This window comes from Anser brachyrhynchus (genome assembly GCF_964034855.1).
Source record: "Anser brachyrhynchus genome assembly, chromosome: 18".
Taxonomy (NCBI): domain Eukaryota; kingdom Metazoa; phylum Chordata; class Aves; order Anseriformes; family Anatidae; genus Anser; species Anser brachyrhynchus.
The window spans coordinates 7,979,780-8,007,431 of NC_137711.1; the positions used below are offsets into that span (position 1 = coordinate 7,979,780).

A 27,652-nucleotide genomic window follows, 5' to 3' on the forward strand; every position below is an offset into this window, starting at 1 on the left:
CTCACCGCTCCCCTCTGGGCTCCCCCGCACCGTCCCTGGCCCCGAGGCAGGAGGGGACCCTGCAAGGCGAAGCGCCCCGCTGCCCCGGCGGGGCTGGTGGGAAGCGTTCGAGGCTCGTCCTGCTCACAGCACCGCTGCTTGCCCCTCGGCACTGTTCTGTTTTAGGCGCTGGAGTGGAAGAGAAGGGTGAGAGAAACTAAAAAACCACCTGCTAGAGACGGCCCTTCAGAGGGCAAAGGACTCACTGAGCACCAGCTGTGATAAATCCTATGCTCTTTATTGCAGATTCAGTGTTAGTGTTCCGGAGAGCCCAGCTGCAGCGGGGGCACTGTTCCGCCCCCCTTCCCCACGAGGTTCTGCCCCGGTCCAGCAGCCCCAGGCCCCTCCAGCAGCCGTGCCTGGTTTTGCAGTGCGGACGAGCGTTCAAGCGAGGACCCAGACCCTCGTGTGACCTTCCCCTGAAGCACGGTAACGATCCAAGGCTCGCGAAATGAAAAGGCCAGCACGTTAACTAGCACCTCTTGCCCTGCTGGGAGGTACGTGAGAGCTCGTTCCCAGCGCCCAGTCACGAGGGGTTTGAGCGGCCCCGCAAAGGGCTTGCCCCGAGCTGCCCTTCCTGGCCGCCGTGCTCTGCCAGCAGTACGTGCCACGCCGTGCGAGAGGAGCAGAGGCTGGCACAGAGCTGCTCGGCTCTGCCAAACGAGGCACTCCTCTCTGCGCTCTCCCGGGCGAACCACAGCCAGAAACAGAAACCCCAGCGCCGCTTCCTCTCTCGCTGTCCACGTGCGGCGACGAGCGTTCTCTATTCCTTTCTCGTGAGCTGGCAGCTAGGCTTTTTTTACTCCCCCCCCCCATCCCCTTCAGAGCAAGAGATAACACTAAAAAAATATAAAGGAATTTAAAAGTTCAAACCCTCCTCACTTCTCCGTCTCTCTCAAGGCTGTAAACCCTCCCCATCGCCAGTGGCCTCTCCTGTTCACCTGTAAAGTGCTGGTCAGGTGGATTTGCTTCTGTTGGATCTCACGGCTCACGACCCTGAGAACCTTCACCCTCCCTACAAGAATAAACAGCTGTGTTACGTCTATAACTTATGGTATTGCCTTTTCATGCATGCGTCCTTCTCTCGTGGAAGCCAGGACGGGGGCGGCACCAGCTCTAGTCATCGACGGTGATGTTGCGGAAGAGATAGGCCATGGACTCCCCGTTGTGGATTCGCCGGATGGCTTCCGACAGGATCAAGCTGATATCCACAGTCTTTATCTTGGGGCACTGCAGCTTCTGTACCTCGTGAGGGACTGTGTTGGTTACTACCACCTGCAGAGTGCCAGAAAGAAAAGACCACGAATGTATCAGCAACGCAATTCTCATTCAACAGCCACCCCAAATTAGCTCCATGACTACCAGCTGCTTCCCGGATCAGGGCAAGGCTGAGAAACCCCTGTACATCAGAGAAAAAGACGAAATAGGCTTCCCCAAGTGACAGTCAGTCTGCTCAGGGGACAGCTATCACCAGAGCTCTACGACAGCCACTACCACGGAGGCCGCCAGGCCCGTTCAGACCACAGGATCTGACACATCTGATACCGAGGACGAGGTCTGAAATCTCATCCTTGTGATGTACCCAAGAGCCCGTCATCAGCTGGGGGAAAGAGAGGCAGAATGCCTGTACTGTGAGACAACAGTCACATGCAGCCAGCTGCGGTGAGGGAAGTGTCCAGGCAGGGGTGACTAATATCTGTGCGCTGGGGAGACGACACGCAGAGAAGCAGATCTCACCCGAGCAAGCATTAATCACAGCCAGTTTTCTGTGAAGAACCAGAACCGAAAGCATCTGAAGAAACCAGACACTTCACAAGGAGCAGCACGCGGCAGGGGCAGGACCTGCTTCGAGTTTTTAGCGCCTTAAATCCACCACCAGAGCCAGCCCTTCCTCTGGGGCCCAAAACGTGGGCTCACCTCGTCGATGGAGGACTCCTCTATGAGACGGGGTGCGTCTGCAGACAGGAGCCCGTGAGTGGCCATCACGAAGATCTTGTAGGCTCCGCGCTCTTTCAGAATCTCTGCGGCGGCTACAAAGCTCTCCACGTCATCGATGATGTCATCCTGAGAAGAAACAGAAATAGCATCAAAGCCAGAAGCTAACCGCACCTGCAGGGCAGGAGGGGATCTGCAAGGTACTGTGGCTTTGGCCACGCACAAAGAAAAAAAAATCCCTGCCTATCTCAGCTCTGTTGAGATGCGAGAACATCCCTATGCAAACCCTAGGGCTGTGCACGCCGTTTCCCTTATTTACAGCTCCTTTTTATTAGGGCACAACACAAACAGTGTCTTGGAAAGAAACGAGGCTCCGCACACGCATGCAAAGCAGAGATCATCTGCAGAAAGGAATTCTTCCCTGGTGGTAGGAGCTGCGTGTTGGTCATTACGCAGCAGCATGGCACAGCAAGCATGGGAAGCTCAGCCCGGTTTTGTTTGTTTTAAACACTTTAGGAGATTTCTCTACATATCCTAGATTCACTGAGTATTTGTAGATACCTAGTATTTGTAGATTCAAGTGGACAAAGTTTTCAGGTTTTACAAGGCTAAAGTATGAAGGGTTTCCAACAGAAAGCTGAAATAATCAAGAACTAAAGAAAAATGGCAAAATAAAAAAAAGAACTGATGAAAACCAAAACTGAAGAAAATGGCAACAATCGTGTTCCCTCCCTACACCAGGGGTCCCTCTGGGATAAAGCAGCTCAACGAAAGAAGCTGGTAGGAGGCCCCCCCGCCCACTCCTCTCCATCACACTCATACCACGATGATGGCAATTCTTCCTCCAACATCTCCGACCACAGTTATCGGCGGTTTCTCCTTGGCCATCATCACTAAAGAAGAAACAAAACCAGATCAGTTAGCTGTGAGTCAAACCGCAACTGTCCCACCGTGCAAGGGGCCCACTCCTTTACCGAGCCTCGCGCTGGTGCACGGACACAGCCGTGTGCCTTACATCATCCTGATAACCCACCTCAGCAGGTAAGTGCTGTTTTAACCATCCTCCTCCTCCTCAAATGAACAGCACTGCTGCCTAAAGATGAAACTCGGTTTCTGCGGGGAGCAAGCACTGATCTCAGAGACTTGTGAACCTCAGCTTCTAACAGATGCTTGTGCAGGGCGCACTCCGAAGCCCTACCTCCTTTATGGGGAACCTCAGCGACTTCTTGCCTCTGTGCTCCAAAACAGGACTCGAGGAAAGGGGTCTCTCACGACTGGGAACAACAAAGGGGATTCCCTGAATAACCCCTCTCAAAGGCACACGGTTTGCAGCGTGCGTTTTTTCACTGGCTGGGCTCACTGATTTTTTGAAGGATTTCACTCAGACTGCAGCTCGCGCGCTTACTCTTGGATCCCCAAACGTGCAGTCTTCCAGAGGGCACGAGCACCTTAACACCACCTGCACAGGCAAAGAGAACTCGCAACGTTTTGCTGAATATTTTAAAGCACGTTAATGGAAAGAGCAGGAGAAAACCCAGCTCAAACTCAGTTCTACAACCACAGCGCAACCAGCAAGTGGAAGCAAAAGTATATACGGATGATCTGTGCCATCTGGCACGTGGTAAAGAGATGTACCAAGAAATAAGGATCCACTCCTTCCTGGCTCTACCTTTGCACTGACAGGGCTCATGCAAAAACACCATACAAAAAACCCCAGCAGGGAGAGCACGTGGAGGTGGGTACGGGAGTTTCGTTACGTGATAATCTGGGCCGACCTAACCACTGAAGCAAAGAGGAACACCAACATTTTGTAACTCTTACCCAGCACACCCGCACCCCCGGCTTTTACGCTATCCACAGGGAGTGCAAAGTGTCCTCCTGAGGCACTTTGTATCCCCCCTCCTCTTTGTAACTCACCCTGCCAGCATCCTGCCCACAACAGCTTCTCAGATAGAGAGTTTTAGACACCTAGATAGCCAGGTATTTCTCCTGTGAGACAACCTGCTTCCACGTAATACTTTACACTTGAGCAGCATGAAAAAACACAAGGCGCTGCCCATCAAAAAGCCTGTCTGAGCATTGATCTCAGCCCTCCCGGGTCAAGAGTCCTACCTGAAACTCCCCGTCCTGCACAGCAGGCTGAGCCAGTACTATTCCCACAGCTCACCAGCACCCGGGAACGCTCGCAGCCCAAGCACCGCTGCGTGAGTCAGGCTGAGGGATGCGATGAAAGCAATTACGGGGACCACAGCTCCGAAGATTCATGTGCAGCGCTGTTCCTCACACACGAAACGTACCCTAAGCTCACCAAAACTGTATAAAAGGTGACCAATAAGTTCTGCTTTGTCCAAAAGAACGTTACTCGTTGCTAGGCTTTGCTGTTAAAAATAAAAAAGCGATCACAGCTATCTTGGACGTCAGAGTTAATTGCTCTTTGGAGCACGCGTTCCTCAGCCTCCCTTGCATTGTTGTTTTTGAGGCTCTTATCAAATGCAAAGTCCTGTCTAAATCCTGAAGGAAAACAGCCTTATGAGAAGGAAGAGTACTTGTCATAAAGCAGGATTAAGCTTCAGAAGAGATAAGCAGACCATAAATTTCAATTACAGGCTCTACCTACCTGCTTTGGTTAGCTATTAGTTTATTAAGCTAGTTGGGACAGTAACAAAACTCCTGGTGGGAGCTATGAAGTATCGAAAGGATTAGGTCTGGCTGCTATCCGTGTGCATCCGCAGACGAGTACCACTTCTGTTTACAACAGCCAGGCTAGGGAAGACTCTGAGCAATGGTGAACAGATCCCAGGGAGCTGAAATTCAGCACCATTTTACTGAAAACCACATGAAGTTTCAGCAAATCTGTATCTTCCCATTCCATAAAGGAAGCAAACACATTCCTTATGAGGCTCAGAGGCTAACATTAGCAGTGCTTTTAACATCTTTTGTCTGCTTTTAAACGCTGTACTTCAAGTTTGCTTTATTTTTAAAGTACGGTAGGCAACGTGTCGACCTACCCGGATCCTACAGAGATGTTCTCCCTTTTCCTTGTTCAATTTTCTCTGCAAAGAAAAGAAAAAAATTGCAAGCCAGAGATCCACCCACAACCACATCAAATCGCAAGAGAACTTTGATCGCTCCAGCACGATGAGGGTGTACGCAAGGGTTACTGCAGCCACTTTTTTTTTCTTCCAAATCTTTGGAGGTTTCTATATGTGCACGTCAGAACTGCTGCGAGAAGGTGGCTCGGAAAATGATTCAAAATAATAACGAACATCCTCCTCCCAGACACAAAACCTCTATTTGTATGTAGAAAAAGAAGAAGGCGACAGAAGTAAGCCACAGCTGCGCCTCTGCCAGACATAGCCCCTTTGATTATTACAAGTTTAGGTCAAAAAGTGTTGCTGCTTTTTTTTCCTGGAAAGTCAGGAAGGATGCTGGTTGTATCTGTAGCTTTTTGAATATAAAAAGACAACTATTTCTATAAAGCATGAATATCAAAGAACACGGGGGTGGTGGGGAGATCAGCCAAACGCCCTGACCTGCGCCTTCCTTCTGATGTAATACACGCCCAAGTGCCACGCATTACAGGTGAGATGATCGCCGGCATGAACAAACAGCATTCCCGGGTGCTTAAACCTGCTGCTTCAATTAAGTGGTCAAAAACAGGTTAAGGAATGCTAAAATTAAAGTAAAATAATGCTGCCTTTACAACAGAGCCTAGGAACAAAAGGCTGCTCAAGAACTGCTGCAGAGAGATCTGGAAGGGTTGATAACATCGCCGGGCCCCAGCCTAAACATAGAAGAGATAAGGGGGCAGGGAAACAGCAACAGACCTAAGGTCACTCCAGTTTTTCCACCCAACTCTCCTCCTTCGTGGCAGTTTGCTGGGCTCTGGGTTTGAAGCAGACCATTACCTACAAGTACAAAGTAGGGAACGTCAAAGCCACTGCAACGGCTTGTTGAACAGACGGTGCTCCACGCCTTTTCTCTAGGAGGGGAAACATGCAAAGCTTCCACGTGCACTTGTTAAAGCACAGCCCCAAGCTTCGAGACACAGAGCACAGAAAGAAAATGTCTCCAAGGCTCCAACTCCTGATTTTTGGGTGACACAAGCTGTTGCTGCCCCTTTTAGCACAGCACTTTAAGGAGTGCAGCTGGAAGCACCTCCGGCACGTTGCTGTTACGGCTCCACATGCCACCTGACCGGAGCATCACACCAGCCCACAGACTCCGGACCATAAATAAGCCGTTACGCTGCGTAACACTTGGTAACTAAAGGCACGTGTTCCTTACCTGAACAGGGAGGACAGGGGCATGCCAGGATGCAGGAGCCTGGCCAATTCACTCAGAAACCCGCAAAGAATCACAAAAAGCATTAAATAATTGCTGTAGGGCTCTGGGACTGCTCCCAGAGCTGCTCCCTTGGGGACCCCAAACTGCGGAGTCTTGAGAGGAAGGACGCTCCACATCGATCTGCTTGCAGCCCAGAGCAGGATGCTCCACTGTTAGTCTCAGTCGCTTCCCCCAGGAGGACTCCCGCTTCCTACCTGGGTTTATGATATCTGAGCCAGGAGGTTGGGTGTTTTAACAGCCAGATTTTTTTTTTTCTGGCCAGTTTTGGTGTAAGGAAGCAGACAGCTGTGGCTTAGGAGCGCGTGCCCTACCTTCCACAAACACAAGACGAGCACAGAGTAAAACAGGGCTCAGCTCCATCGCCGAACTTTATGATGCTGGGATTGCGGGTGCTGGTACACAAGGCAGGAAGAGCTGATCAAAGGTTTTGTTTGATGCGCCACTTGAGGTGGGAAGACACCTTCCAGATGACTGCATCAGATAGGAAGGGAGGCGTAACCGAGGGGGTAAGCACAGACTCACAGCATCGCCATCCTCAACCCTGCTGCGTTTTCACCTCTGCTGGACAGAGAGCAGACGCCTGGCAGAGAATGCAGCACAGGCAGGACGCACTGGAAGCTTACAGGCTGCTTTCAGACAGGTATTACCCCAGTACCCTGCAGCTCCAGTACCAGAGCCCAGCACTCACTCAAAACCAGGTATCTACTAAGATTATAAAACTGGAATCATAAAACTGGAGAGAAAAAAAAAAAGCAGCTTTCTGCTGAAAGTTTTGGATAAGCTCGCACCATAACCCACCCCACATCTCCCCCGACAGACAGCTACCGAGCTGCAGCTTGCTTGTTCTAGACGTGCCGTAGGCGTGCGGGAATGTAAGGTCATTAGTCAAGGGCTGAGTTTCTGCAGGAGATGAATAAAGTGGTGGTACACAGCAAACTAGTTCGTGTTTGGGTAGCTGAGGACTGAAAACATTTTTCCACTGAAACCATAACGAAACGGGGCAAGGGCAAATTTCTGTACGAGCTCCCATTTACGGGGCTGTCCAGCAGCACAAGCTCCCACAGCTGAGATTCCTTCAAGTGACACGACTGGAAATAAAGCTACAGTTCCATCGAGGCCCTGACAGCAGCCAGATGTGACATCCTGGAGGACAGGATCCTCTGCAGGGTAGGACAGGAAGCGAAAGGCCGAGAGTAACCGTGCACATCCCTGTTTTGTTGCAAGCGCACGAAAAACTCCGCTGTCAGGAAGGAGACAGCCACGATGAAGTTCCAAACTTCACTGCGAAACCCCACCCCCAAGGCCCAGGAGGAGTTTCACCAGCATCACAAGCCTGGTTTAACTGATTTCATTAGTGAGCAATGCCTGGGTTAATGCAAAATGCCTGCAGTCTTACTCGCCTTCCCCCTCCCTGACTTGGCCACAAACTGGTTGGATGTTCTTAAACTTCAAAAGGGGAGCTGCTTATCAGCAGCCCTAGCCACAGCCCGTAATTATGCATGGCTGTGCAATGGATGGCTCTATCGCAGGCAGCAGCATGCTGCAATTCCCACCAGCGGTTCTCAGCTACCTTCGCTGCACCCATCGTTTTTGTCCTACCACCATCTACCTAGAAAGCTAAAATCCTCCCAAATAAGAGCTGGATTTCGACTGTTTGATCGCTGCTGTTGCGAGAACACAAGCAATCCTACGGGATCCTAAGGGGACCGTTTTTCCCAGAATAAAAGGTTTCCTCCTATTTACTTCGCCTTTGCTTTCAAGACGGCAGCTTATCAGCTGGTGGCAACAGCACAGGAAGAAGCTCAACAATGGTCCCAGAGCCTATTCACAGTAGCCACACAAGCACCAAGGCTGTGCCAAAACAGCCCCACGGCTAGTGCAACGCGACCACCTGGCTCTCAAGGTGGAGAAAGCTTCCAGCAGCAACAATGGCTGCACGAGGGGAAAGCAAAGGCCAGCTCATCTCCTCAAGCTGCGGACAGCAGTCTGTCTCTGGCTGTTCCCTTGCTAGTCCCACTTTTGCATTTCTTTTCTGGTTTCAGTGAGTTCTGCACTGTAAAACCCCACCCCTAGCACAGGTTTGCCTGACACTGCTGAGTGGGTGAAGCAAAGGGGAGCAAAACTGATGCTCTGCACAGCCAGAAAGAGTTTAACAAGGACCTCCCCAGACCTCCTCCTCCATCAACCTTTCCACGAGGAAAATCCGACTGCCCTAGGGCTGGTTATCCCTGCAGAGCCCCACCGATAGCCATTTCCCACTTGTCTTTTTTGCTCAGAGATAAGCAGAGAAGCTTAATCTTACACGGCAGCTCCAGACCAGGATGCACGGTTGCATTTTTGACCATCGGAGGGGAGTGGCGTCCGTCGTCCATGTCCTGCTCTGTGCACTGAGCCTCTCCGTGGATCACTGCTAGTCCCAGCCGCAGCCTCTCAGCGTAAGACTGAGCCCTGCAGGACAACCACAGCATGTCAGGAAGAGGTTGGCTTGATGCAGCTTCACAGCCCAGTGAAGCACGACTCCCCCACATCCAGCAAGCAAAGGCTGTGCAGGATTTCCCCAGGAAAGAACTTCACTGAAAAGCACTTTTGATCCCCAGTACCCCAAAGCCCACTCCGCCACCTGGCCCCACCACAGGGATCTCCCGGCGCTCCTCTGCGTGCTAAATGTTCCCTGAGATGGTCAGGCCCTGCTGAAACTCACGCAGCCAGCCTGACCCCAGGTGAACCACCTGGGTTTGCAGCAGCAGCAGGAAACTCCTGAGTTTACTCCCGTGGGGCTGGGACTGCAAAATGCAGCTGCCCATCTGCGCCACTGCAGATGCCCATCTGATTTCCAGCCACAAACGCCTTATGAACCAGATTGCTGATGCAAACCCTCCCTTACTTTTCCCCAGTGTATTCCCCAGCAGCCCAGACATTTTCCAAGTTATTTTTAAACCAGATAATAATAATAATAATAAAAAAAATCTATTTACCTTTTAGCTGCATCAGGAGATTTGGCTACAATAACTGCGTTTCTGTAATCCGGAATCTGGATACGATAAAAAACCGTTTAAGTAGAGACCTTCTTGAGAGTGCATTTCTGATTTGATACGTGGCTGAAGAACTGCACCCACTCACTCTCCCCAGCCCAAATCTTCCTTCTGGGGTACAACTACTGCAAGGCAACTGCACCCCTTTTCAACACTGGTATTTGCATATTCTGCCCCAAATGCCACACAAATAGGGTTAGCACTGGCAATAGTGCAGGTGGTGCAATCTTTTCACAGGTCCCACTTCGCACAGGGCTGCAGTTCACTGCTGGCATCCACAAGCTACGGGCTTACCTCCAGTGCTAACTGCAGCTGTGTCTGAGACACGGGGCACAGTGCAGGGAAGGAAAGGGGTCTGCTTAGAGACAGACCCTGGGGCCAAAGGGGTCAGCCCCGGCTCTACAACGCGGAGCCCCCAGTGCCTGTGCAGAGCAGGCCTTAGCCTTACGCTCAAAATGGTCAAAAGCTGGGAAGAGTTCACTGTGTTTAACCCACCCACCCCACACGGGCTGGCTGCAGGTCCGAACCCAGGGCCTGGGCTCCCCACGTGCAGCAGCCCTGCTCTCACCACGCAGGCATAAATCAATCTCCTGCATTTGGGAGACAAAACTCCCGTCCCCAGGCCCTCTGCGCTCAGCGTTCCTAAGCAGAGCCCAAGACAAAGTCTATCAATAATTCAGATCAGTCAGACATCCACCGCAGAACAAAGGGTGAGTGGAGACGCTCTAACATGATTTAAAAGGTGATTAGAGGCAGGAGCATAAATAGCATCTCTCAAATAGCACGAGCTCTACAGAGAGCAATGAATTTCAATCGAGGGCTCGAGCTCATCTCCAGCTTATGGTCAAAAATTCAATTTCTATCCAGGTGCAATCATGCAATCTAATTTAATATAGCGTTTTCCCACTTCCTTGTGAAACATCCAAAAGGTATCCCAGAGAAAAAAAAAAGATTCATGAGCAGAACAATTGATCTAGCCTGACAATGCAACCTCTGCGTAAGCAGCACCCCAACACCGCTACTGCGTTAAGCCAAGTTGATATACACAGAAGTAGAGTAACCTCACTTCTTCCTGTATATACTGAATCAAGAAAGGGGATGCTCGCAGGTTGTCTACAGGGAAGCTGAAGAAGCCTTGAATTTCCTTTTGGTGAAGGTCCATAGTGATAATGTGCGTTAACCCTAAGAAAGGAGAAAAAAACGGTTTATTGAGACGATTCCCACAAGGCTGGAGTTTCTGGAACATCTCCGTTTTCCGGACTGTTTCAGTTATTAGATAGACCAGTACGCCATGTGTTAAAACGAGCATAAGCAGGGAAAAAAAAGTTTCAGAGACACGGGAAGACACAGGCATGCGATAAGACACTGCCAGACTAGCAACCGTGACTATTTCAACGCGACACTTCTAGGCCACTTCCCCAGGCATGAGTTAAAGAAATAAAAATAAACTCCCCCAGAGCAGCTCATGGTTTTGGCAGCACGCCTGCGCATCTGACAGGAGAAGAACGGAAGGGCAGGCGCCCTGCAGGACGCTGGCAGCTGCGAGGCAGTGCCCGGGCCGGCCAGGCTGCTCCCTGCGACACTCACCTGCCTTGGCCAGCATGGAAGCCAGCAGCTTGCAGACTATGGAGCCCCTCTTCCTCATTTTGCTCTGTTTGCTGTAGGGGAAGTAAGGGATGACCCCGATGATGTTCCTGGCACAGGAGGTCTTCAGGGCATAAGCCATTATCAGCAGCTCCATTACGGCAGTGTTCACGTCTCTAGAAGGTTTGAAAAATATTCCAAATATTAGGTATTTTTCCAATGCAAATCCTTTTCGTACTATACCCATAACTCTCTCCTCACCAATTTTCCAGGTATATAGCGTTGTGTCTTATGCTAATGCAAGCCAGACCTGTACTGTGATCCTGCAGCTCCTTCCATCGTGCCACAGCACATCATGATCAACTGCTAAATGCGCAGGAAGCGACTCCAGCACTCAAGAGCTGCTGAACAGAATTTGATTTCTTATTCTGACACAAGGGATATGATGACTCCTTCCATCAACGCAGCAAAAAGGGCATTTTTCGCCAGTAATGTTGGAAAAGATGTCACTTCATACAGTATATTCTAAAATAGAACAGTCTTTAGAAGAAGCAGCACCACACGTGCAGCCACCACAACTTCATCCACACTACATTTACTGAACTATATATTATTTTTTTTAAACAACGTAAAGCAACTAACTTTCCCTGTATTAAATACTGTACCCTGCAGCTGTACCAAGTCCCAACAGATCGTTTTGGCAGAGGTCAGCATCTCCATGCTATCTGAGATACCTAGAGGTGGAAGGGACAAGAGCAGTATAAGCCCCACAGAACACTTACTTGGAAAGTAAAACAAAAAAGTGACGTTGGCAGAGCACGTGTAAGCCACAGCTAGGAACGCACAGAAAAATCCATCTGTGATGAGCTGCACCACGACGACTGGTGCGCCCCAGGAGGAGTGTGTTATCTGCATCTGAACTCATTTTGGAAAGGAAAAAGAAGGGCAATTCCTTTCAAATCCTTACAGCCAACACCAGGGCAGGCCCAAACCCCGCATCACTGCCCGCAGCGTCACAAAGCAACTCGAGATCGCTTTGCAAGTGAAGAACGTGCACTTGGGAGCGAGCAGGGCTTGCAGTCCCCGCCCTGAATAAAGCCATCCGTGCTTGTTTCTTTCAGCAGTCGCCCCACATACCACCGCCCCAGGAGGGTCCCCGGCAGGGCCATGCTGAGGGCGGCCCCGCTGCAGAGCCACGGGGTGACAGAGCAGAGGCTGCCCGGGCCATCCTCCCACGCAGAGCAACGGGCAGCACAGAGCACCTCGAAGCCCCGCAGAGCTTTTTGGCAGCTTATATTTTGGGATTATCCTCCAGCCCACCTGGCCTGCCTTCCCCCAAGAGCTCAGAGACACATTTCCCATCCGTGTGCGACGCACCACGTTCCTCTAACCGTTTCTCCATGGCTCTCCCTTCCTTCGGGACCAAACCTTCATTTGCGGCTCTTCATTTGCGAACGCTCCGCGTCTCTTTATTCTCCTGCTGGCTCCGCCGAGCCTCCCGCACAGTGCCGCTCGTACACAAGAAAGCTTTGTCAGCCCCGAAGCACCCAGCCAAGAATTACATAAAACATAACCCCCTGCCACGTAGGGCAGCGAGCTAACAAAGAACCACTTCTTCCCTTTGGTGTTTTAGTCGTGCCAGCGTGGCTGGGAGAGGAGAAGAGGATGCTGCTATCAGTATCGCGTAGAACAAAACAGCCTGGGTTACGTCTATTTGAAGGTCGTCCACGAAATTCAATATTTTCCATCATCCGTCACTTCTCAAATTACTTTAAAAAAAACGTAACAAAACAGAGATCGTGACTGCTGCTGCGAGGGGAGCTCGCCAGCAATCTCGAAAGGTACCCGCAGTCCCCGCGCTGCTGGGGGATGCTGGCGGGGGGAGCGAGGGAGAAACTGCTCGAGGAGGAGGAACGCCCCTCAGCACGCAGCTGGGGGTACACGCTGGACTCTGCAGAGCTCCTGAGGCCTTGCCATCCACCTCCAGCAGCCTGGAGCCCCCCTCGCTGCAGATCCCTGCTCTCAGGGCCGAGCAGATGGCCCAGGTGAAGCTGCCAAGGAACTTCACAGCAGCTACCAGCACCACCACAAGCCTCTCCTTTCACTCTCAGCGTCTCACTACACCGGCAGCTCCTCTGTTTTCCCTACCCTCACTGCCCAGTACCTCCCATTACAGCACGGTGCCTGTTTCGAACAGGCAGCAACCTACAAACGGTCGTGCTCAACCCTGCCGAGCGGCGAGCAGAAGACGAGGATGCGGCGATGCCCTCCCAGCTGCCAGCAGCTCGCAGCTCCTGCTGAGCCAGTAACGCTCTTTGTGGCCCTAACGAACCTTGATCTACTCCCCATGCCCACCACCAGGAATCCGTCCCGCAGCTTTTTGATCCGACAACCCCCGGCACAGGTAGCAGCAACCACACGGTAAGGAGTTCCTGAAACTAAAAGGCTCGCACTGGGAAGTTGTGAAGCACCTCGTAATGGGAAGCGCCGCCCCTTCTGCGTGCTCTGAACTTCACACCTGCTGTTGTTGTTTGTCGCTTCCTTGTTCTCACGGAGCGGCGCCTCTGACATGCCACTTGTCCAAAGGCCTCTCGCAGATCTCCCCACAGCCCTCCCTCTCCCAGTCTCAGCAGTACCAAGACATTCAGTTTTCCCTCATACTCATGCCAGTCCCTACGCCAGCAGCCCTGGCTGACACCTGGCTCTGTAACTTCTTTAGTTCCGCTATATTTTTTGGACAGAGAGCTTGCATCAAATATTCAGGTCTTTCTGTTCCATCTCCATGCATTTAAGATGCAGACTGTGGATTCACACTGCAGCATAACAAGGCTGTTTCCTCTCTCTAATTTTCCAGTAAACTCTAATATTTTATTTGCTTTTTGAACCAGAAACGAGTGTAGAAGTCCTATTTTCAGGTTATCCAATACAGCGGTTGTTTTTTCCTCTCCTGAAAAGGTCCCTGAAACCCTCTGCAAAATGGAGACGTCCTTGAACCTGTCCTCTCAAGCAATGCAGCAAGGCACACCTGCAGCTTAAGAATAAAAGATGACCTGTCTGTACAACAGTGGCACCTCGACTGAAGGAGCTTCAGCATTTTTGCTAAAAGGAGACATTTCTCGACCTGGAGTAATCAGTTCAATTTACAGAAAAACAGGGGAATAAACAAGTTGAGGGCAGGGGAGCTTTTCCCCTCCCAAAAGCATTGTTACTCCCTAATGCTCTGAGTTATCTCACAGAATTCCTCACCCGTCTCCTGTTGACAAAGCTCTCAGTTACAAGTTAGTTCGGAGAACTCTCCCAGCAGGGACAGCAGGATGGCACCGTTCACCTGGAACACAACCCTGCGTCAGCGGGTTCTCAGCTTGCAGAGATTCAGTTGCTCCCTGGGGGAGGAAACCCTGAGAGCATCTCTCTGGAGAGAGAGAAACTCGAGGAAAACGTCTCAGCCTGCAGGAGGAACTCCACAGGTGAGCGAGCTGCTCTCGTAGTCCTCCCGATTCTGCTAACAACAGGCCAAGCATTACACGGAGGGAATGAGCGTGAATTCTCAGTGGGCTGTATTTCTTACGCAAGCTAGGAGAATATTGGTTTCCAGGTTATTTTGCTACCTGCCGGAGCTCCGGTACTTACTAGTTCTCGTGATCTCCAAAATCGCAGCAGAATTTGGCATCTTGGAGAAAGCTGTTAGAACTGGAACACCTTTACTTTTCCTAATTGTGCAAAATGCATCGTATCAATACCCCGTCCCTGAGAACAGCACCTCCCCTGCCTGCTGTTGGTCGTTTTGCAGGTGCCATTTGCATAATTTGCACACAGGCTCCCTCCCGCTATCTTGCATACACTACTTGGTCAGGACTCTGGAACTTCCTCCGTGCTCCGATCTCAGCTTTCCCATCCTAATGCCATCTTCATACACTCTTCACCAGCCAGAGAGAACAAGGCTCCTGGGTCAACAAGTGGTTTTCTGGCATCAGGGTTACTTTCAGCATTTATTTTACCTCTTATTCCAAGGCTAGAATGGCCCAAAGTTAAAAAAAAAAAATGGCCCACTTCGGAAAATGCATAATACCGTTAAGAATTACAAGCACAGAGGAGGGAAGGTCAGGATTTCCACACGAGCTCAGTTTCACACCACTGCAGGGAGAGGGGCAGAGTAATCCAGCCTGTGATGAAAGCAGTAGCTGCCGTTCGCTGCTGGCTCTGCTGCTCGGTAATGGGAAGACAGAGGAAACTGCACGTCCTGAAATGGAAGTGCCGGTCAGAAATCACCGAGCAACTGAGCCTGCAAGGACACCACCACAGCCTGGGGGCCTTTCGCTTCGCCCCATCCATCGGGCTCGCTCTTGCCTCAAATGACACTTGTGCTGTTTGATGGGAAGCTTCTCCGTCGGCTGTGGTGCAAGCGATCCTCTGGGAATTTTACCAGCTTAACGCTACGTTGTGTCCTGAATTAAGTCAAAGCAATGAGAACCCTGGAAAAAGCCATTATCACGCTGGCTAATGGCTAGCAAGCTAACCAGAACGATCTGCTGAACCAGAAATTGAAAGCACATCACAGTTGTAAAATCAAGCCACAAGTCCCTTACCTGGGGATCGTCTGTATAATGAAGATATCCTGTCCCCGGACAGACTCTTTTATTTCAACTCTTGTTTCTGAAGAGGAATGAAAACACAGTCAGTTTTATTCCCAAACGTCAGACTTCCAGCGATAAAACGTGTTTTAACGACAATTTGGCCCAGAGGTCAGGGAAGGCAGCAGGACTTGCTCCTTCACCCTGCGTGCACAGCTGTACGCTAGCCATGAGGAGGAGCCAAGTGGGTTTTTCCAAAGGCCTGCCCTGGGAAGCAAGGAGCTGGCATTGCATTCTGGTGAGTTAGCTGCATTTACAAGGCAAAACTAGGCTCAATGGCTGTTACCTTCCATGTAGAAGGCAATTACTTAACTCCCAACGAGAGATCCTTTCCATTTCTCCTGCTGAGTGCTGAAAGCTGTCAATACCTCATTTATTAGGTAACAGAAAGCCACCCAGAGCAGAACACCCTCCAGTACCTACCAGGAGGTTAACCCAGCTCCTCCACAGCCTGCAGGGGCAGCCCCGTACAGGCTGGGAGCCCAGCACGCCACCTGCAGCAGTGCTCAGAGGAAGAGCTCCCCAGCTTCACTACGAAGGTCGAGGTATCTCAACGCTGACATGAGCTGGAAACCTGAGCCTCCACTGAAAACACTTCCTACAGCCCCTTACTCGAAGGGAACGCCGAGCACCGAAGCAGCTGAGCAAAGCCAAAGGTTTCCCAAGGTGCCCTCCTTGGCTGCTCATTTCCCACAGTCGTGAACCCGAGGGCAGGGATAAGACAAAAGAGAGCAAGATCTACTGAGCTGCAGAACCCAAAGTCTAACCGTCCAGACATCTGCAGCAGCCTTAAGGGACTCTGCTGGAAGGAGGCTGATTTGTTGTGCGGTGATGAGGAACGACTTCAGCCCTCGAAGCAAGCAGCCCGATTTAAAACCAACCCCAGAGGGCAGGGAGCTCTCAGCAGCACGAGCACAACAGACAGCCCGGTCACAGCCGTATGCAATGCCGCGTGGCTGTCCTGGTGCTCCTGGCAGCAGCGCTACCAAAACTCCTCCTGCTGAGCCAGAGCCACTTCCATCACTTACTCTCACCTGAAACTCTCCTGCAAACACAGTAAACAAGACCTTGAAGCAGTAAATGACTTTTTGCCAACCTCCGTTAGCCAATATCCCTGTGTTTCAGCCCAGCACAGGCAACTGAAAATGGGCACCTGCTACATTTAAAGAGATGCAAACAAGCTCCAAGAGGCACAGTCTCCGGCTCAGCCTCGAATCTGCACTCTTCAAAGCAAGACAGGTGTCTGTGAACTGCCTGCGGCGGGGGGAGGACTGGGAGAAGGGAGTAATTTAAATTTTACAAGGCAGACATTTAGAAAGAAGGCCACTACTTTAAGCTCGGAGGGTGGCTTCCTAAGCACAACAGCAGGCGATGTGTTTTGTAGCAGCTAACATCCGAGGTAGGAATCTATTATAGATGAGAGATAGCTGACGGGCAGGCAAACGAGATAACACGGGGGAACGAGGAACACACCTAATTGGTTTGTCTAAGGTCAGGCACAGGAGATCAGCGCTGCCAGGAGCAGCGGCACCATCACAGCTGAATCACTGCACCTACTAGACAGGTTTGACTGTCCAGGTGTCTAAGATCACCCCAAAACAGGTTTGTGAGCAGTAAAGATTCCTCTTACCTCCATTGGTTTCCTGATACACCACGGATTTCCCCAGCTCAGCACCGAGGCGTCTGGAGAGAAAGAAAGGAAGTTAAAAACGGAGACATTGAGCGGTTCACGATCCAAATCCTGCTTGAGGAACGCTGACAGAGCACAAGCGCTGCCCAGCGGGGAGCTGAGCACCGCGGCCGAGCTGCAGGAGGACACGTCTTGCCTGGTGACAACAGCCCGCGGGAGGATTCATCGGGACGGAGCATGTGAGAGCTCACACGCAGCCGTGGGCCCTGCGGCTGGTCGGGACCGTCACGCACCCGTCCCATCGGTACCAGCCACTGAGCAATCCATCCCCTGTGACCAGCACCACCCAAGGAACCGGCACAAACCCCACAGAACTCAGAGGAAGAGGCCACCCCAAAGGCTCACACTTCCTCCTGTCCGGCTGAGACCAGCAAGGGAGCTCACGCCTATCAGAGAGGCGGCACAATCGCATCAAGCCTGATTTTCTCAGGAAAAGCAGCTCGACGTGTTCAAATTGTAACAGCCAAACAGAAACAGGGCTTGGAAGGCACACGACTCCTAACGCCCAGTTCCCAGAGCCTCTCCAAGCTAAGGAGTAGGGCACAGGAACGATCGCACACCCCTCCGCCGACACAGCCACCGCCGCCCCGTCCCATCACTCACCAGCTTTACGGCTGTGCACCCGCTGCAGTGTGCCAGGGCCCGCTGCCGGGCTGCAGGTAGTCCAAACAACCACCGCTTTCAGGATTTACCATACCCCACGTCTCCTGAGACACAGCACAGGACGTCTGTTCTAGCCCAGGCTTCCATCTGAGCAGTACCCATCAGCACAGCCGGACCCGCCGGCCACCAGGCTGGGGTCAGCGCGGGGGCTACGCGACGCTGCCTGCGGCAGAACGAGGCAGCCAGACTCGACTAACAGCAACCGAGCCACTTTTTTTCCCCCTCCTTCAAGTCTTCCTTCTCAAATAACTCAGCTGATTGAAGAGATTTTAATTCCAAAAAGTTCTGATTTTTTTTTCCCAAATTACTCCTTCCTCAAGCATCAATCCTGAAGCATTAATCACGGCAGATTACAGCCTTCTTTTTCATTTTAAAGAAACCTGCTATACAATAAAGACTCGTTTTGGAGAGCATTTCAAAATGCTCTAAAGCGCAGGCTATTCCCCCAGGTGACGCTTCTGTATTTAACAGTCCCGACAAGTACTCCATCAGCAGGCATTCAGAGGCACGCGTGCCCAACGCCAGCACGCTCCCACCCTCCAAAGTGAGCCTGGGGCAGCTGTGACGAGGGACACCCAAACGGACACGGCGTATTTGCTGCAGTGGCTGCAAAGGAGGCATTTGGTGCGCACACACCGCGGTCCTGGCCCTGTCCCGCAGCACGCCTTGCCACGGCTGGAGCTGGGGAGTAAAATCCCAAATCGGGAGCCGCGTGCGGGTGCTTGGCTGCAGCAACCAGCCCGGCTCAGCACCCACAGCAGCGTCACCCGCAGCAGGAAAGCCGCCCGAACCTTGAACATAGCTTTTCCTCTCACCAGCCCCAGTACAAAGGGGTGCTCAGCACCAGCACTGCAGAGGGGCAGGCAGCTGGTCGTGGCCCCCAGGACCTGCAGAGAGGTGAGCTCTGCAGCCCGCACCCGCCAGGCACTGCCCCCTGGGACCCTGCGGTCCTTCTGACAGCGGTCAGGCGTTCGCACGCACGAAGGGGCAGCCCGATGGCTGTTAAGGCACCCAAGTCAAAAGGAGCTTCAGAACCAGGCACAAAACAAAGCGGTGTGTGGGGTGAACATTCAGTGACCCACCTGTTCCTCGAGGACCGCACGGCATGCCCTGCGAGCTGCCTTTGGGGGCACACGTGCCCTGCCTCCGCTGCTGCTGCAGGAGAAAAACCCCGTCACCCAGCCCATGCGTGTGCCCTTAGCCAACTTACATCTCACGGCACGAGGGAAAGCCTCAAAACCAGCCCAGCCGGGCACGGCTCTGCAGGACGCCCCTCGGATGGCGGCAAATGACCGCGGAGGAGTTCTGTGACGCCTGGAGGATGCGGCTGGCAAGGTCCCGGACGTGCACGGGGACAAAACGAGAGCCCGGCTCGGGCAGCACGGCAGCAGCGCGGTTTCCGTGCCGCTGAAACGAGGAATTGGAGCGGCAGGTTTGCTTCCTGACGGGAAGAGCGGCGCTCAACAGCTCAGCGTGTCAACGCGGGGCGCAGATAAGAGCAGAAGAAGTAAGCGGCTGCCAGCCTCGAGGAAGGAGCAGCAGCAGCTGCTCCGGCCGGACAATAAATACCACACACGCTCCTACTGTCGGCTGCACGTAAACGAGAGGGGGGCAGCAACGGGAAGGATAGGAGAGAGAGCTGCCCGCAGAGGTCAGGCACCGACCCTGCCTGCGGTGGTGTACGCCGCTGCGAGGTGCAGGCGGGGCAGAGGCAAGAAAAGCAGCGCTCCGAGGAGCCGAGGTGCTACCCGCGGGCACGGCTCCCCCTAACCCCGCTGCGGAAGGCTCTGCACCAGCCGAGGCTTCAGCCCCCCCGCGGAGGAGCTGTGCTCAAACCCCGATTTAGCCAAGGCTATTAAAAGACCATTAAATGAGGAGGGCTGTTCCCCCAGCTCCTGTTGTAAAGCGGCGAGTGCCACGGGACTCGTGTCCAGAGGAAGATTTACACCGAGGGCAAGGGCAGAGAGCAGCCCGAGCCACCAGCCAGCCTCGGAGCGACCATTTGGAAGAGGCCGCAGAAAAACTTCCACTTCCTATCGCTTCGCCCTTTTTCACCCGCGTTCCCAGCTCTTCTCTTTCCGAATCGCCTCCGTGCGGAAGCTCCCAGTTGCTCATTGCTTTTGGAGGAATTAAACTGACAGCAAGAATTTTGCTTGCATTTGGCTTCAGGACCAAGCACACAGCCACGCAAACGGGGCTGTCAGAATTACTGCATCAAGCTGGCTACAGACGTAGGCAGGGAAAAAAAGGCAGTCATTACAGGTGATTCAGTGCACTCCCACCAGAGAGATCCGGCTTGTTCTGCCAAAAAGAATGCTCCTGGTATCGCAGCTGAATTGGTTCTTCAAGCAAAATGAGCTCCGTCAGCAGAAGTCCTACCACGCAGCACGGTATTTGGCTACAAGGGGACTTCTGCTGGCACTGCGGTGTTTAAGACTGGAAGGCGGTCAGGCTGATTTCACACAGTCTGCAGAAATGTCACTCGGTACCAGCCCCACGCAGGCACCAGAGCACAAGCTCGCTTCTGGAAGCTCCCTTCCCCGCCCCAGAGGGGCGGAAACTCAGCCTGGTGCTGGTTTTGTTTTTAGAAGCAGTCCTCAGAACTGGGATCGGCGCTGACAGCTCCGCACGGAGCAGCCGCTGAGCCCCGTGCAGAGGGCCGGGCACAGCAGGGGTCAGGGTACGGCTGCTCCCGGCTGCTCCCATCGCTTCAGGTTTTCGGTGCCACCTCAGAGCAAGGCTTCACCCTGCTGCCACTCACGGCTCCTAAAAGGCAAAAAGCCCTGCTCCCCTCTGCCCTGCCGTCCTTGCACCAGCTCTGGCACCGACCTGACAGCGTGCAAGAGAAAATTCTCTTTGTGGCTTCAAAAAAACCCTACTGAGAGCAGTTGGTCAGTAAAAATTTACACTGATCTGGAATATCCCTCGCTAGAAACACTGCGCAGGAAAGATGACTGAGCTCTCCACGGTCTCAACACACGCCAGGAGGATACGAAGCTGTGAACAGAAAAGCATTTAAGATCTGCCTTAAATTCACAGTCCAAACGTCAACAGCCCGCAGGTCGCTTGCAGCTCAGTGAGGAAGCGACACACCGCAGGACTTCAGGAAGCGCGAGGTTTTATCCGTCCTCGAAGCGCTGCTCTGAAGGCTGCCAGAAGCTGCGGCACCAGGCTCCTGGGACAAAGGGCAGTCCGGTTTAGAGAGGCGGTTAATCAGAACTCGAGGTGCTAATTCACTTGTGGCACTTCGTTTCAATTCGTTTCAAACTTGAGCAGATCTTCACAAGGTCACAGCCGGCTGGCCCAGACAGCGCAGGGGCGGCTCCGCGGTGTTTCCTCATCTCCCCTTCTGGAGCAACTCGGGACAGAGAAGGGCAACAGAGCAGCTTCCTGACGCGGGGCCGCCTGCTCAGCCCTCGTTATCGCCGTCTGGGCTCCCCCTTACCTCTCTCCCTGCGCCCCCAGGGCTGGGTCCTGGAAGAGCCCCCGCCGCCCGCCTGCCCCTTGCACCCAGCGCCGCTCAGCGCGCACATCGCTTCTTCCAGCCACCACGGGAACCACGCAGCCGGCTGCTGGCAACCGCGGCACGGATTTCCCTCTCCTCTTACCTGTCTGCCCTGGGGAATGCCCTTCCCCTAAGCCTGGCACCAGCCGGCACACAACGCCATCTGCTCAGGCACCTTACAAGCTCCATCAAAGTCCCACGGAAGATCTCAAAGCCCAGCTGGTTGCCACGCTCTCCCTCACCCTTACTTTAGGGCCGTACCCCATCACTCGCCCCCTCCAACCGTTCTATTTTCAGCTGGTTGTTCACTCCCCTTTGTCAGAACCATTTGCTGCAGTTTCACCCCGTTGTATCTGTTTGCTTCCCGCCACGGTGCTGCTGTGTCTGAGATGGAGGAGTCGGTGCCAGCCCTGCTCCCGCAGCACCAGGCAGGAACTCTTCCCAGGAGAGAAGGACAGGGTTTGGAGACGGGACGGCAGCAACACGAGGCTTCTGTGAGCAGACTCCCCGGGGCCCCCCTCTCGTGCTCTGCCACTCGCCTAGCTGACCTGAGGAGGAAGGGTGACGTTACTTTTCCTCCGTCCCACCGAAAGCTCCTTCCTCCAGCTGCAGAAGGCTGCTGCGAGGCCTCCCACCTCTGCCAGAAGCAGGACTTGGTCTTCAGCTGTCCCAGAAAGCGCTGCGCTGGTTTTACTGCTGTGCACAGGGCTCCCTGGGACTAAAGATCAGAATAAAAAGTCTCCGTCTTTTCCTTATTACTCCGCGTTGCTTAGGCTTACAGCAATGCTTTACCCTCAGATCCGTGCTGCACGCCAACTGCACGCCTCGAATATCCCCTGCCCGCAACGACCGTACGACAACAGCAAGTCCTACACAACGCAGAGCTGCGGGAGCAGCGGGGACGCGTTTGCAAGCTTCAGAAATCAGACCTCCTCCAAGCGGAACGCAACGGTTGTACCCCCGTGCCAAACACCGCAGTCAGAGCAGACCGAAACACATCTGTTGGACTCCAGAGATTAAAGGACTTGCTCGACTCCCTCCTCCTTCCCCCAGCAGCACGCAGGGCCCATCACGGATCGGCACTGGCCACAGAAATTATCCTTCTCCCTTGCAAATGCAGCTTGTCATCAGATGCCAAGTGTCCTAATTACAGCAGGAGTTTTCTTTCCATATGTGAAAGAATTAAAAAAAAAATCACAACCAATTCACAAGATAGAAGCGGGCGGAAGGTTCAGACTCCAAGGAGCAGCTCTTATTTAGTTTCACAGACTCTTTGGTTGTCCTAAGTCAGCACCATCTCCCCTCCCCGGCAGGAGCTAACATAAACAAAAGCCCTGGAAACTCCGAATGAGCTGAATCAACCATCCAGTCACTCGTCCTAGAACCAGGCAAGGAGGCCTAATAGGAAATGGCAGAGATCGGAAGCGGGCCAGAACGCCACGCTCGGAGCCTGCATCAAATCAGCTCGGGAAGTTTTGCATTAAACGAAGCAGGAGATGGAACAGCTCTCAGATGGCTCGTTTATGTCATGCTGCCCCTCCCCAGGGTTAAGATTTTAAAAAAGGATAAGCTAGGAGTCCTCAGGTATCGATTTTAACTCGAGAAGGGATCTTCGGAGCCTCATTTTCACCCAGCTGGTAACAGACTGAACGTTCCAAACGGATTCAAGGCTATTTCTGGGGCTCGCTTACCTTTCCTGCGATGGCAGCAGAGCTCAGCCCCTGCGCTCTCCCCAGTCTGCCCCCCTGTGCACCAGCACCGCTAAAATAAGGCACCTTCAGCTCCTGGCTTCCTCTCAGCGCTTCAGCATGAGGACCAGCTCCACCGGCATCACGCCTACAGGCGGAGAGCAACGGAGCCTGGGTGGAGAGGGGCCCCAAGAGGCCCTCCTCCTGATACTGCGTGTGGTCTTCGAGCTCTTTTACTGCTCATACTAAAGGCCATTAAAACCCTTTAGGAAGAACACACGACGTCAGACGCCAGACTCACCCTACAAGACTTCTCCACCTCTACCAAAAGGCACAACTGACCGCCCCAGCAAAGCACGCGCTGGGATGGCACACGGAGGGGAAGCCAGCAGCCACGCGTCCTTAGCCACCTGAAAAAAGAAGGGGTGCATCGTAAAGGTGGTGAAACAGCCTCCGGGCTCCTACGGGAAGTCAGCGCGCAACCACAGCACGAGAGGCTGAAAAACACCACGGAGGTTTTGGGAGACTTTTTACAAACCTGTACTATTCGAGGTCCCAGATTTTATACATCAGCGCAGTTTTGTTGGAGACGTGTAACACTTCCCACGCGAGTGGTCACTGCTCCTGTTTTACGTACGAGAGCTTTGAGTCTCACTTGAAGCAGCAGCTGCACGGCACACCAGTGTGCTCACGCCACCGCTCGAGCATCCAGCGCCCTCACCGACACTAGAGCCAGAGCAAAAAGCCTCCAGTGCCTTAAAAAAAAAAAAGTATACTTATAAAAGGGTGCTTCAGGAAAGACAGCCAGGAGGTCATGCTCTGAATTCTGCTGCTGTTCGTCCTCAGAGCATCCCTGGAAGCCCCGCGGAGGATTACGACCCGCTACGCACAGGTACGACCAGGAGTACCGCTGCTTCCCTCCACCAGGGAGAAATTCCAGACGTTTTTACCACCCGACATGTATCACCTCTTGCCAGAGAAAAGCGAGTACAGACAGCACATCACACAGCTAGCTGTGTGCCGCAGCCTGTGGAAGCCTGCCCTGCGTCTCCTCTCATTACGGCTTTAGAGGAAAGCAAGTGATTTTTAAGACAGAGAGCAGAAAATAAAAGATCGCTGGTTTGCTCTTTCAGGCCTGAGAACTCAGAGCTTGTCCCCTGTCCCCAGGGGACTTCTGTCACAACCCGCGTTGATGTAACAGGACAGGCCTTCCCACGTCCTAGCTGTTTACGCAGACACCGTTCTCAGAGTTGTATCAGTGAAGGAAAAGCGATTTGGAACTGACCAAATATAGTTGAAAACAAAACCAAAAGACCACCCATGAACCAAAAAAGCTTTCCACTCCCAAATACGTGGATTTCCCACAGCCAAAGCAGCCCATCGCTGTTATCCCACACGTGTCCCATCAACACCAGCGATCCCAGACAAACAGCGAAGTCAGCTTCGGGGAGATTACCTGTGCTAAGGGCTGAACGTGCTGTTTGTTAAGCCAGCTGGACGGACAGCAAAGTGTTCTTGCAGTTCAAGGCAGCCCACCTGCTTTTAGCGACGCTTCCAATTTAATTTCCCACCCCTTGGAGCAGGAATGAGCAGGCAGCTGCCTGAGCAGTGCGAGGATGCTGCCTTCCATGGAAGACAGACAAGGGCCCCCAGTTTTGGGAGCAGTGTCACAAAATACGCACGTCCCTGCTTCTTAGGAGTTCGGCTGGGAGCTCCCACTTGTTGCCTGCCCCTGTCTCTGTTCCTGTTTGAACGGAACTAACCCGAAACAAGAGATGAGGTGTCAGTGGGATCTCCACGCACCGAGCGCCACATCTCGGGGCCGGCTGTTACCTCTTTCAGCAGGACCCAACGCCTCCACCCCCACCGCCCCGTGGTCAACCTCTGCCTAAAGCAATGCGCTGGAAAAAAAACAGAGGGGAGGAACCACGACATTTCTGTCCCTAAACTAAACTCGTTAGCACACGCTGCCCACCTCTCCTAGCGCACCGAGACGCCAGCAGAACAACAAACCCACCCCAGTCAGTGCAGTGCTGGTGCTGCACCAAGGTCTGCACAAGGATCACCTCTCGGGCTCCGAGCAGCAAAGCAAACAAGCTCGCAAGACCCTGTCCACAAAAAGCAGCAAGGTTTTAAGCATCTCCCCGAACAGCTAAACACCTTCTGATGCCGGTTTAGCCAACTTTCACCTCCTCCTTCCCCAAAGCAGCAGCCGTAGCTGCGTGCCAGCCCTGCTGGCGCCGAAATGGATGTCAGAGGCACCGCGCAGCCGGCGTGTTTTCTTCACCAGGCCTAAAAAAAAGGGCCGAGAGGGCTCAGCCAGCACCGAGGCTCGGACGGACGGGGCTGCTGGAGGCTCTCCACACCAAACCTCCGGCGCAGGGGCGTCCGCGGCGTGGCTCAGCAGGGGAAGGCGGACACGGGAAGGTGCTGGAAGCCTCCTGAGCCTTCACCCTGCGCGCACGGCCGGGCTGCGGGGACGAAGGCTCTCGAGGGACTTACTCCGTGATGCGCTTGGCCAGCTCGGTGCAGGCGGCCGTGGAGTTGGCCGAGAAGACCCGGTAGCCGCTTCTGGCCGCGTTCATCGCCAGCGCGTCATGCAGCCCCCTGGGAGCCCGAAAGTGAGAAAAAACAGATTTGTAAGGCAGCAACAGCTTCCGTGGCATCCTTTTCTTCCTCCCCGCCGCTATCGCCGCCCCCTGAGGGGTGGGGAGCAGCAGGAGGAGGAGGAGGAGGAGGAAGGTCTCACCCAGGGCTGCGCAGGGATGTGTCCGCCCAGAACCCGGCCGCGGTGAGCCCCCAGCCCCCGGGGCACCCCAAAAACGGGCTGGGGGCAGCCGGGGGGGGGATAAGGGGGGGTGGAAAAGGGGTGAGGGGGACGTGGGGGGGTCCCTCTTCGGGCTGGAGTCCTCCCGTCAGCGCCGCGGCCCATAGAGGCGGGCGGCTAGAGCGGCGCCCCGCCCGGCCGCCATTTTCTGCCGCGGGGGGGGGGGGGAGCGCCCCCGCCGCCATCTTAGGTGAGGGCACGGCTCTCCTGCCCCTGCTGCGGGGCGAGAGGCGGCCGCTGCCGCCGGTACCTGAGGAGGAGGAGGCGTGAGGACGGCGCAGTCTCCCCCGCCGGCCTCCCGTCGCTTCCCGAGCGCGGCTGCGGCGCTCCGCGGCCGCCTCTCCTCTGCGGAAGGGGGCGAGGCAAGGCCCGGGCACGGCGGTGGCTTCGCTGCCCGTGCCCAAGATGGCTGCCGCCCCGGCGGAAGCGGCGCGGGGGCGCTCTGGGCTCCGCTCTATGGCAGGCGGGAAGGGGCGGGGCCCCGAGTCCTCCAAGGTGCCTTGGGGTCCTGGGGGTGGGGGCACAGGGGGAGGTGGGTAAAAAAAAGAAATAATTAATAACGATTAATAAATTATCACAGAATCACAGAATTGTAGGGGCTGGAAGGGACCTCAAGAGGTCGTCGGGTCCAACCCCCTGCCAAAGCAGGTTCCCTAGAGAAAAAATATTTTCTCTATAATTTTTTAGTTTTTTTTTTAAATAAATAATAATTATTAATTACAATTATAACAGTGATAATGATAATAAAATAATAACAATAATGGAAAGTGACAGGCGGAAGGAAGAAGAAAGAAGAAATGATGATGATGATAATAATGATGATGATAAGAGGAGGGAAAAAGAAAGTAAAACATAAAGATAAAAATAACGAAAATAATAACAAAATAAAAATAATAAAGATGACGATGATGATAGGAGGAAGGAAAAAGAAGAAAATATAATAATGAAAATAATCATAAAAATACCCGTGTTTTCTGCCCCAGCCGCAGCCCTCGGAGCTGCCCGCAATGACATCCTGTCCGTGGTGGGGACCGCCGATGGCGTCCGTGTCCCCTCAGGACAGCCCCCTGATTTCAGGGCCAGAGCACGGTGACACCAAAAGAAAGTCACCGACACCAAAACCACCACCCCCAGCCTGCAGAGGGCTTCCCCGCCGCCTGCGGGAGGTGCAGGTGCTGGCGGCCCCGTGGCTGGCTTAGGGTGGCCCCATGCAATGTCCCGGTTCCAGCACCTCACCCACAGGCAGTGGGAGTCCTGAGGGGACCCCTATGGGGTCACCCGCTGCCTCCCCACGTCCCCTCCACCCCCTGCGGGGCCTTCAGCCGTGCTTCGTCCCCGTGAGGGTCGCTCCAGCCCGATTCCTCCATTCCCCTCTCGCTCCCTCACCACAAGCGGCCTCCGCAGGCCCGCGGCTGCCCCGAGCCCTTCTGTGCCCCCCCATCCCCTCACCCTGCATGGGGACATGAATTTAGTGACCCCACAAGGCTGCCCCAGGAGTGACGGTCATCTGCTGGTGGCTGTAGGACACGCTGTGGCTGTTGGCGCACGTGGTTGGCTTTGCCCTGCGAAAGGAAGCAGCTGGGGAATTATTTATGGGATCTGGGGAGCTGGCTGCACCCTCCAGCTGCCGGGGGAGCGGGGACCCCCCAAAGGATGGGGACAAGGCTCGGGTAGCCCCGTGGGGGTGCCCAGATCCGGACCCCACAGGTCC

General features: G+C 53.7%; 1 protein-coding gene across 3 annotated transcripts; it reads right to left on the reverse strand.

Moving 5' to 3' along the window:
* Positions 1-258: 258 nt before the first annotated feature.
* PRPSAP1 (phosphoribosyl pyrophosphate synthetase associated protein 1) lies at positions 259-26,400 on the reverse strand. 3 transcript variants are annotated; one of them, XM_080560275.1, is made up of 11 exons: positions 26,192-26,400; positions 25,617-25,721; positions 17,199-17,251; positions 15,524-15,590; positions 10,941-11,113; positions 10,420-10,535; positions 9,297-9,352; positions 8,624-8,769; positions 2,797-2,867; positions 1,957-2,103; positions 259-1,314 (listed from the first exon to the last, which is right to left on the reverse strand). In XM_080560275.1, exons 2-11 carry the CDS (start codon positions 25,697-25,699, stop codon positions 1,156-1,158), a joined length of 1,071 nt encoding a protein of 356 aa, XP_080416401.1. In that variant the 5' UTR covers positions 25,700-25,721; positions 26,192-26,400; the 3' UTR covers positions 259-1,155. The 3 variants fall into 3 exon arrangements, with proteins under 3 accessions (XP_080416401.1, XP_080416399.1, XP_080416400.1); XM_080560273.1 differs by lacking the exon at positions 26,192-26,400 and adding an exon at positions 25,864-26,166; XM_080560274.1 differs by lacking the exon at positions 25,617-25,721 and having other exon boundaries at positions 26,192-26,396.
* Positions 26,401-27,652: the final 1,252 nt, after the last annotated feature.

Bases quoted from the DNA above. Each gene is read 5' to 3' on its own strand.
- PRPSAP1 (XM_080560273.1), bottom strand. From the start codon at position 26,126: ATGGCGGCGGGGGCGCTCCCCCCCCCCCCCGCGGCAGAAAATGGCGGC. The intron at 10,536-10,940 runs GTGAGTGTCGCA...CTCCTTTCTTAG, and splicing joins TTCCATGCTGGCCAAGGCAG to GGTTAACGCACATTATCACT. The intron at 2,868-8,623 runs GTAAGATTAAGC...TTTCTTCTTTAG, and splicing joins TCCTGGTCTGGAGCTGCCGT to TGATGATGGCCAAGGAGAAA.